Raw genomic sequence first — 10,573 nt, forward strand, 5'->3', positions numbered from 1 at the left:
CTGGTCCTTGTCCAACGTGCATTGATATCACATATTGCTTTTTTACGTTCTAGATTCCCACCACCTAAATAATGTCATTTCTGTGCAGCTTGCATGTGTTACCCTTTCCTCAGATTTCTGATGATAAAGACTGTATTTTTTCTTGCATATTTCATTACCATGAGCATAAAAAAAATTATGAATCTGCATTAATGCACGGCCTATGAGATTATATTTTATCAGAAGCAGTTCCTCATATTTATAAATCATGTAAAATATATAGCCAAGAAAGAGTAATGAATGACTTCAAAATTGATTTGTCTGCACTTTTTAGCAGCTAGAGCTTGTGTCAGAGTCTTTTCCAAAAGGTGAAACTGACATAAACAAGTTGAGACCTCTTTTTTTTTTTTTCTTCTTGGGAAAAGAAGATTCCAAATTTCAAAAAAAGATAAGCGTGAATGAACAATGAGGAAGTTGATCATCAATCACTAAAGTAAAAGGTAAGTGAAAGAAAGATGGTCGAGACGAAAAAACAGTGGTTTTGTTTGTAGTACTCAATCACTGAGATTTTAGGGAAAGAAAAAGAAAATATCAAAGGGATTGGGTTGTCTTCCCTGATCTTCTTCTTCAATGGGTTCATTTCCTTATTTCCTGGTGATATTTCCTTTGTTTCTATTATCTGCTGTGTGCCAAGTTGAAGGTATGTTCTTCCTTAACCAAAACTAAAGTATTCAATGTAGTGATTGTCACAAATTTCTGAAATGGGACTCTTTAATGTATTTCATGTAAATTGAATGCATCACGGTTAGTAATTATGATTGGTCTAGAATCTGCAACTTTGTTATGAGCTTGGCCATGGCAGGATCTAAATCTGTGCAAAAAAACTGATTCAACTCTGCAGAATTCGTCAGTCTAGACTGTGGAGGCACGAGTAATTACACTGACCGTAGTACTGGGTTGCCATGGACATCAGACATGGGATTCATGAGCCGTGGAAAATCAGCGGAAGTAGAAAATCCAAGAGGAAACCTAGTACAGTATCAAAGGCGGCGAGAGTTTCCCATAGACGGCAAGAAGTACTGCTACACTTTAATGACCCAAGAAAGAAGGCGGTATCTAGTTCGTGCAACGTTTCAGTATGGCAGCCGGGCTAATGAAGAAACATATCCCCAGTTTCAGTTGTACTTGGACGCAACCAAGTGGTCAACTGTATCGATTTTGGATGCTTCAAGAATATATGTGAAGGAAGCTGTCATCAGGGCACCCTCTGATTCCATCAATGTGTGCATATGCTGTGCAACAACTGGTTCTCCATTCATATCTACACTTGAGCTGCGTCCCTTCAACCTTTCAATGTACGCCACTGATTTCGAAGACAATTTCTTCTTGGAAGTTGCAGCTAGATTGAACTTTGGTGCCCCAAGTGAAGATCCCCTAAGGTAAACTCCCTTCAAGTGCTCATTAACTTTTGAAGTTTGAGGAACAACTAGACTAAAATTATAACTTTTCATCAGCTAGTTTTTGTGCAAAAAGAATTTACTAATTTTCCTTTTACTCAGGTACCCAGATGATCCCTATGACAGAATTTGGGAGTCCGATCTGGTTAAAAGGCAAAACTTTCTTGTAGGTGTGGCCCCGGGGACAGAGAGAATAAGTACATCGAAGAATGTAGACATAAGAACAAGAGAGTACCCACCTGAAAAATTGATGCAAACAGCTGTTGTTGGCACCAAAGGGAAGCTCAGCTACAGATTAAATTTAGACGATTTCCCTGCCAATGCTCGCGCTTATGCATACTTTGCTGAAATTGAAGACTTAGGTGCCAATGAAACTCGGAAGTTTAAATTGGCGGAACCTTACACACAAGACTACAGCAATGCAGTGGTGAATATTGCTGAGAATGCCAATGGGAGCTATACTCTTTATGAACCCAGCTACATGAATGTGACTCTAGATTTCGTTCTGTCATTTGCCTTCTTTAAGACCCGGGATTCAACTCGAGGACCGCTTCTTAATGCAATGGAAATTAGTAAATACGTAAAGATTGATTCAAAGACTGAAGGACAAGACTGTAAGTCCCTGATCTCAGTTTACTTTGTTGCAAGAAATCCTTCTAGCCATTAATTAATTAATTACATTATGAACTTTTAGCAGTTAGCACTATGTAGCTGTAATTTGGTCGTATCGTGAGTGACTTACAATATCATGACCAAAATGAGCTGATCATTATTTGTGTTTTTTTATTTTCAATTGGTAGTGATTGTTGCCAATGCCCTTCGCTCCATGTCTTCTGAAAGCATTTGGACAAATGAAGGTGATCCTTGTGTCCCAACTCAGTGGGAATGGGTAGCCTGTAGCTTAACCCCTCCACCGAGAATTACAAAAATGTAAATTCTCCATACTTTCTTACTGACAATTCTGATTCAATATTTAGTATGCTGTGATCAGTCCATATATGCTATACAATATGAAAACCCAAGTATCTTCAATGGAATTCTAACAGTAACACTCTGAACCTATATTTTGATCAGTATAATGTCATTAAGCCATTTTACCAACAATGTACTTAATGTCATATCCAACAACTCAAAACACCAGGATCAGTCAACTAACTCACCTCTGAACAATAGCAGCGATAAGTCAGTTGCCAACTGATGCATCCAAAAAAGTCACTTGTTTTAGGTTTTAATGGAAGATGTTGTTAATTACCGGACAAACTTGTAATGGCAGTGCAATAGATGAATCCATGTAAACCATTTTCATAGATGAAAATAAGAGTTAAGGTTATATGTAGCAAAGCTAAGTTACATATAAAGAATAAACATTGTGACTTATTTAAAGAGCTGAATTATGGAGGGAATCTCTCACATGTTGTACAGTGGCCTATCAAGAAAGAATGTGCAGGGTGAAATCCCATTAGAGCTCAACAACATGGAGGCCTTGACAGAGTTGTAAGTGCAAATCTGCTTTTCAATGAACTTGCTCTACTTGAACAATTGATTTCTTCTGCTCTGATCGCTTTCTTTTTCTTAGGTGGTTGGATGGTAATTCCCTCACAGGTCCACTCCCTGACATAAGTAATCTTATCAATTTAAAGATTCTGTAAGCCTTCAGTTCAAACTTTAATTATACAAATTTAAAATGATCACACCATTTATCTCAGTGATTTTTTCCCCTATTTTATTATTGGTGAATATGCAGGCATCTAGAGAACAACCAATTGAGTGGTCCACTACCTTCTTCCCTTGGCACTTTGCCAAACTTACAAGAAGTGTATGTAGCCATATGGTTCTTTTTTAAAGTTCTGCTATTGAGCTAGAAACATTCACAATTCACTTCATTCTAGGGGGATCATTTTCAGGAAATGGCTTTAACCTGCCATGATTTATTATCAGCAAGATTGCCCTAATAAATGTGCATTTTCAGTAACTTTTGAAATCTATATATGCTAGGTTCATACAAAACAACTCTTTTACTGGGGAAATACCACGAGGACTCTTAAGTGGGAGAGTCGATTTTCAGTAAGTATGCTTCTATGTTTGGCCGTCAATTGTGGAAAAGAAAACTAGGAGTATTTGAAACTCGGAAAGAAAGTACCAACGGGGATATTTTAAATATGAGGGTCCCAAATAAGCAAGCACAGGGAATTCATTAATAGCTGCACAGCTTTCTCTTGCAGATATGGAGATAATCCCAAACTGCATAAAGGGGAACAGAACAAGAAGCATTTTAAGCTGATACTTGGAATTTCGATTGGAGTGCTTGTAATTCTGTCAGTTCTCTTCTTAGGAAGTTTATTATTTATGCGAAGTTTTCGAAGAAAGACATATCAAAAGAAAAGCGATATTGCAAAAGGTTTGTATGCTTATAAATTCCATATGTATTGTCCATGTGAGGGTGTGCAGATTTCCTTAGTTCAGCATTTATTTTGTGTTCATCAGGTGATTCTAAGCGTAGCAGCACCAAACCTTCAACCACATATTCAATTGCCCGTGGAGCGCATTTAGTGGATGACGGCATAACTTACTATATTGCACTCTCTGAACTAGAAGAAGCTACCCAAAACTTTTCAAAGAAAATTGGCAAAGGAAGCTTTGGATCTGTCTTTTATGGGAAAATGAAAGACGGAAAAGAGGTGGCAGTTAAGATCATGGCAGATCTGACCAGCCATGGAAACCAGCAATTTGTGACCGAGGTAGTGTCAGATAATAGATAAATAGTTCCAACAATCATACTTTTGGATATACTATCAAACGATGATTGCAAAAGTTTTCATGAATACAAGTTCATTTACAAGGCAACATACTTGCAGGTAGCCCTCTTGTCAAGAATTCACCATAGAAATTTGGTTCCATTAATTGGATACTGTGAAGAAGAACATCAATGTATTTTGGTATATGAGTATATGCACAATGGAACCTTGCGGGATCGCATACATGGTCACCTCTTGTACTCTTGCTTCATAGAAATATTCTTTCTATTCATCTGTCATTCTTCTCAGCTGCTGCTAAATGATTTGTTAAAAAGATCCTAAATTTGTTGACAGATTCTGCAAACCAGAATCGCTTAGACTGGCTTGCTCGTCTTTATATAGCTGAAGATGCAGCTAAAGGTTTGATGTGGAACTTACTGCTAGTTCATGCACATTTCATTTCAAGTTTACAGTAAAAAAGAAAGTTCAGATGTTTGTAGGTCTCGAGTACTTGCACACTGGATGCAACCCAAGCATCATTCACCGAGATGTAAAAACAAGCAATATTCTCCTAGACATCAATATGAGAGCAAAAGTGTCAGACTTTGGACTTTCAAGGCAAGCTGAAGAAGATTTAACCCATATATCAAGTGTGGCACGAGGAACAGTTGGCTACCTGGATCCTGAGTAAGCCATAAATACTTAGAATGTATGCATAATCAATTACATGTTTCCTCCTGAATGATCTTAGCTATTAATGCATATCCTCTCTTCCAGGTACTATGCAAATCAGCAGTTGACTGAAAAGAGTGATGTTTACAGTTTTGGGGTTGTTCTCTTGGAATTGATCTCTGGAAGAAAGCCTATTTCCCCAGAAGTATATGGTCCTGAAATAAACATTGTTCACTGGGTATGCAATTTGCAAAATATCCTTCATTTTAGAGTTGTGGACATTTAAGGAATGGGCTGTGGTAGGAATGAATCTAAAATAAATATACCGAAAATCCAGAGACTAATATTGTGATTGAACATATTGACATATATCAGAAACTTTACAAAAACTGCATCTTGCAGGTGAAGTACTAAAAATGGAAATTCAATATCAATGTTTTGTCACTCAAAATTTTGCTCTAAATGATAGTAAATTAAACCTGTTGTTTTGCAGGCAAGGTCTTTGATTCGTAAGGGGGATATTATTAGTGTCATAGACCCTTTCCTGGTAGGGAATGTCAAGATCGAGTCCGTTTGGAGGATTGCTGAAGTTGCCATCCAATGTGTTGAACAACAAGGGGTTTCCAGGCCAAGGATGCAGGAAATCATTTTGGCCATACAGGATGCTATCAAGATTGAGAAGGGGACTGAAGGCAACCAAAAGATCGTGTCACCAGGTAGTTCCAAGGCACAAACTTCAAGAAAAACTTTGCTGACAAGTTTTCTTGAGATCGAGAGCCCGACTTATCAAAGGTTCCATCAGCAAGATAATCTTGCAGCAGCACCCCACCTCGAGAATATACAATCAGTGTAACATGTAATCTATATCATCTTTAACAAATGATTTTGCTTCTGCCTAGATTGACAACACGGTTTTGTTCTGTTCTTCATCATCTCTTATCAAACTGTAATCCTTTTACCCTCATAGAATTATGTATCAAAGGTTTTAGGTGATTGATGTATCAAGGGTTTTGGATGAACATCTTGGTATTCTCTTTCCTTTCTTCCCTCATGTTTCCATGCATATATGTTAGTGATGGAAAATCTTATAAAATTTGACTTGACTGCAGAGAAGGACCAAAAACACTTTGTATATAGTGCGTCAAAATAACATTGGTCATAAAAAATGTAATAAATTTTATGAATCCTCCATTGTTTGTGAAATAAAAAAAAGATATAAAAAAGACTGGTGAAAAAAAAAAACAAAATATTCCAAATTATTATAGTTGGCTTTTTTTTTTTTAATTTAATTTAAAGGGATATTTTGTATTTTTGAGAATTTTTATGTGTAATTTTTTTTTTCTTTTTTAAGTGGAAAACAAGTACTTGGAGAGGATTATATGTATTTTCTCATAAATTTAATTAGATTTGCTGGTATTAACTAACACCCCCTTCACAATTGTTAAGCTCTTTCTGGATTGTCTCATCAATTCAATTGGGGTAGGTGTGAAGAGGCTTGGCTTGTGGTCCAGTAGTAGACTAGTGGTGTAGAGCTGCACCCAACTCCTCGTTTCTGTGTTTTGGATGGGCCCAAACCTTCCCTTCAGCGATTTCAACGCTTCTTTTTGGCATTAAAAAAAGCATTAGGTTTATAGTTATTAGCGCGACTATGAACTAGTTTTAGTTGGATATAGCTGTACTACCCTACCAGCATTATTTAGTTATTAATTTAGACTATAAACGAATGGACATAACTATAAGAATTTTGTTATATATAATCACTTTTATGTATTTTATTAATGTGATTGATCAAATTAGTTAATATTAAAAAAAAAGACGCAACTAATTATATTAATGAAGCGCGTAAAAAGTATGAAAAAATGACTACAAATAGAATTTTTCGAAAAGAAAAGACATATCTTAATTATGAGAAATGATATTATAGTTATAAAATGTCAAGCGTTGCAAACTACTTTTAAAAAAGAATAGAATCTACTACTTTTTTAATGATAGACTCTATTCTTTTTCAAAAGAGTGTGATCGCTTGTATAATTCATGATTATATCTAATATTATTCCTTAACTATATAAGATCAATCTCTCAAATCTCATTTGTAGATGGGTGGAAAGCCGAATCTGTTTTACCTTTTTTTTTTTTAATTTATTTTTGCTAATATTTTATTACTTTTATTTTAAATATTTATTATTTTTTAATATAATAATTATTGGCCTCTAAAAACTATTTTTATGTTTTTTTTTTTAATAATTAGGTGATAGATATGGAATTGAAATGTCATGTGTTAACTCTTGATCAATTTTTTTTTTTTTTTTTTGAGATGACCTCTTGATCAATTGATACGTGACAACTTATTTCGCTAGCGGATATAACAAGAGATGACAAGAGACTCGAATATTAATTTCTAAAGATTCATGGTCCTGCAAAAACAATAAACCTAATTATTATTATTTTTTTAAAATGGATAAAAATTGAAGGATCAATTATGTAATTAATCCTTAACTAAATTAGATCTTTAAAATGCATTTAGAAAACAATAATATGACTTGTACAAGTAAGATATATTTTATATAAAATAAAATTGCACACTCGATTTGACCCCAATATAAGGGATTTCCTCGTATCAACAACCTATCTGCCTGTCACCTAAACAATACTTGAATTAGGTATAGAGATAATTACAACTTTAAATGGAAGCCTTTGAAAAAGTAATTTTTGAATAATGTTAGAGTATATAAATATTATATAATTATTTTGAAAAAGAATAAAATTTATTATTAAAAAATTAATTTTTATCTAAATCTTATATTTATTTTTTTTAAAATAATTATACAGTATTTATGAACTCTGTAAATATTATTTCTTTAATAATAATCAGTAGGATTTGACATTTCTGATCGAATATTATTAAAATTCTGCAGAATAATTAATTAATTATAAGCAAAGCAATAGAGAAAGAGCAAATTGACAATATTAAAAGAAAAGAAAAAAACCCAACCACAAAAGCAAGATGAATGATAGCAATGACTTGACGTGGGGTATCAAAAAAAAAAAAAAAAAAAAAAACAGAGACTGGCATTGTATACATGCTTATCATCACTATCTTATCAGACAAGAAAACCCATTCCCACACGTATGATTTCTCTGACCATAAAAGAACAAAGCAAAACCAAAGCATACGCAGAGCCGCCCTTAATTCAGAAAAAGATAAAAAAGAAAGTTGGATACACACATCTTTCTCTAGCTTTTGTGTTTGTCTTTTGGTGGAGATTAGGTTCGGAGAAGGTATTTTACTTTCCCAAAAGATTCTGGGAGATAAAGAAAGAAAGATAGGTGCTTGACATCAATTCTGAGGCGAAGGTCTTTGCTTTTTGTATGCTTCTGTCTCTGTGAAGAAACAGTGGTAAGAGATGGAGATGATGTATTACCAGCTTGCCGGGTCGTCTTACCAGGACTCGCTCAAAGTCTTGGAGGCTGATATACAGCATGCTAATTCTTTGTGAGTTTAGTTTGTTTTTTTCTTTTCCCTTTCAGTTGTTGTGATTGTATTTTCGACTCCAGTTCCTTTTCATGTACCAGTTTGTATACTAAGCTTTCAACTTTTGATGCTCAATATATGGTAAATTGTTTAGCTTGCTCGCGCTAATTGAGGGCAAAAGAAAAATAAAAAGAAGTAGAACCCATTTGAGCGTTAACTTATCTGCTTCGTCTGGGAATTTTACAAGGAAAACCAAAAGGGTCCACTGAATGGGACTTTTTCATGCTTGGTACCTACCTATAATTCCTCTGGTTCAGATAATTTATGAGTGGGTGATTAGGTTGAAATGTAAAGCTAGATTGCTTTATTTGATATACTTTTGTCTAAATTTAGGATTCTGGGTGTTTAGGGCTGCTGCAATACCAAGAGCCAAGGGTGGTGCGCATCTTCAAATGAAATTGGTGTATAATCACTTCGCTCCCCTCTTTCTGTTTTTGCTACAGTGGATGGATTGTTCTTGCACATGTCTACTACCCAGATATCTAAATCTGTTCCACATACTTGTATACAAGGTTGGTTCCTCTATTTTTTGGCCTGTTGTAGCTGTTTTTAACAGAGTTTTCAGCTGTTGTTTTAAGTAATTTGAGCATGAAATTTTTGGTTACCCTCTTCTATTATGTAGGTTTATGCAGATGGTAGACCAAATATATCAACGCACGGAAGGAAGGCGACAATTAGAGACTTTTATGGTATGTGAGTTACCTACTTATTATTTTCTTATATTCTTACGAGGAAAAAAGTTAACAATGTCCCACTTTTTTACGGTTTATGAATACATACTCATGTTCAATGGAAACCAAATTGTAGCTGTTATATTGCCATCCCTTCGAAGGCTCCATGGTAGCTTGGAGGAGTTGAAAGTTACCAAAGAAGGGAATCTTGGCATTGAAACTTCTGGCAAAAAGAGGGTGGAAGGAGATGGAAGACTTGCCAATGTCGATTTGGAGAGAGAAGACGAATGTGGGATTTGCTTGGAGCCTTGCACCAAAATGGTCCTGCCTAATTGCTGCCATGCAATGTGCATCAAATGTTATCGCAATTGGTAACTACTAATGTTGCATCTCTTTTTCCTAGTGCACTAATGTTGTGAATAATAGATAACTGTGATTTACTCTTATGGTGTTCTTTCCAAATTTGCAGGAACACAAAATCAGAGTCCTGCCCTTTTTGTCGGGGTAACCTAAAGAGAGTCAAATCAGAAGACTTATGGGTGCTCACATGTGGTGACGATGTTGTTGATGCCGAAATGGTTTCCAGGGAGGACCTGTTGCGTTTCTACCTTTACATTAACAGCCTGCCAAAAGATTATCCAGATGCCCTTTTTGTAGTGTATTATGAATATCTGATTTGATTCAAAGTAAATAAAATGAGCAATGTACATGCTACAGACAGAAAAGGCCGACCTTCAATTGTGGAAAGAGTCTGGTAAGGGAATTCTCTGGGATTCTTACACAGAATAGCAAGTTCTGCATTTTGCTTGTTTCACCATTATGAACATCAGTGGAAAGCACTCCTCTGATTAATTGTAAATTTATTGTATTTGGAATTGCAGTTTATTTTAGTAATCTGAAATATTTGAGGAAAAAAATGCACATGAAAAGGTGCATATTATCAGGAAAAGGTCTGGTATTTTGCTCTTTGAACAGTTATGACTCTGAAGAGAGAAGGCTATGGGATACATGTTCAGAAGTTTTTCTTGATATGTTCCTGCGTGGTTAGCTCTTTTGTGCTATTTGATCTTATAAATCTTATGATCTGCCTTTAATTTGTGGAGATGGAGGCTAAACCTTAGGGGTTGGCTCAAGTGGAAAGGGCCTTGGTCTTGGGGCAAGGTTAGAACCTTGGGTGTAAACAATTTCTAGGGGCCACTTCACATCCCATTGCTTAAAAGCTGCTGATGATTTACCTGATCCGTGTGATGTGGGCACATTACATTAATCTGGGGTTTAACTGGGTAGAAGACATGTTGTGTTTGCTCGATTTCCGAATTCCTCGTCATCCAAAAATTTGTGGAGATGAGTGCATTCTCAAAGCTACTTATTTATTTATTTGTTTTGATGTTGGGGAACCTCTAAAAAGCAGGACCCTTCTGATCCACTCATGTAAACTCTGGTCCCGTGCACTGCACCTTCGGAAGTTTTCCTACACGAAACTGGTTAAAGCATTGGCTTTTCACCAGGGGGTGTGGCTCCAAATGA

The 10,573-nt window shown here is 35.6% G+C and overlaps 2 protein-coding genes and 1 long non-coding RNA gene across 6 annotated transcripts; 2 read left to right on the forward strand and 1 right to left on the reverse strand.

Moving 5' to 3' along the window:
- On the forward strand, nt 1–5,862 carry LOC121254928 (probable LRR receptor-like serine/threonine-protein kinase At1g67720). Of its 3 annotated transcripts, none has more exons than XM_041155171.1 (15): nt 1–123; nt 881–1,418; nt 1,539–2,050; nt 2,237–2,366; nt 2,859–2,930; nt 3,013–3,081; nt 3,181–3,252; nt 3,432–3,500; nt 3,659–3,834; nt 3,921–4,174; nt 4,292–4,418; nt 4,526–4,591; nt 4,672–4,858; nt 4,949–5,081; nt 5,337–5,862. In XM_041155171.1, the coding sequence occupies exons 1-15, from the start codon at nt 72–74 to the stop codon at nt 5,694–5,696; spliced, it is 2,817 nt and encodes a 938-aa protein (XP_041011105.1). In that variant the 5' UTR covers nt 1–71; the 3' UTR covers nt 5,697–5,862. The 3 variants fall into 3 exon arrangements, 2 of the variants coding, with proteins under 2 accessions (XP_041011105.1, XP_041011104.1); XR_005938747.1 differs by lacking the exon at nt 1–123 and adding an exon at nt 153–679 and having other exon boundaries at nt 4,672–4,838; nt 5,337–5,450; XM_041155170.1 differs by lacking the exon at nt 1–123 and adding an exon at nt 158–679.
- LOC121254929 lies at nt 2,723–5,459 on the reverse strand. The gene is made up of 2 exons (XR_005938748.1): nt 5,323–5,459; nt 2,723–3,047 (listed from the first exon to the last, which is right to left on the reverse strand). It is a non-coding gene; the product is annotated as an uncharacterized LOC121254929 (long non-coding RNA).
- Nucleotides 5,863–8,024: 2,162 nt separating the features above from the next.
- LOC121256260 (E3 ubiquitin-protein ligase AIRP2-like) lies at nt 8,025–9,995 on the forward strand. Of its 2 annotated transcripts, none has more exons than XM_041156986.1 (5): nt 8,025–8,336; nt 8,725–8,887; nt 8,998–9,064; nt 9,183–9,417; nt 9,516–9,995. In XM_041156986.1, the coding sequence occupies exons 1-5, from the start codon at nt 8,248–8,250 to the stop codon at nt 9,724–9,726; spliced, it is 765 nt and encodes a 254-aa protein (XP_041012920.1). In that variant the 5' UTR covers nt 8,025–8,247; the 3' UTR covers nt 9,727–9,995. The 2 variants fall into 2 exon arrangements, with proteins under 2 accessions (XP_041012920.1, XP_041012921.1); XM_041156987.1 differs by having other exon boundaries at nt 8,035–8,336; nt 8,709–8,887.
- The last annotated feature ends 578 nt before the right edge of the window (nt 9,996–10,573 follow it).

Source organism: Juglans microcarpa x Juglans regia, chromosome 3D, assembly GCF_004785595.1.
Source record: "Juglans microcarpa x Juglans regia isolate MS1-56 chromosome 3D, Jm3101_v1.0, whole genome shotgun sequence".
In the NCBI taxonomy this organism is placed as follows: domain Eukaryota; kingdom Viridiplantae; phylum Streptophyta; class Magnoliopsida; order Fagales; family Juglandaceae; genus Juglans; species Juglans microcarpa x Juglans regia.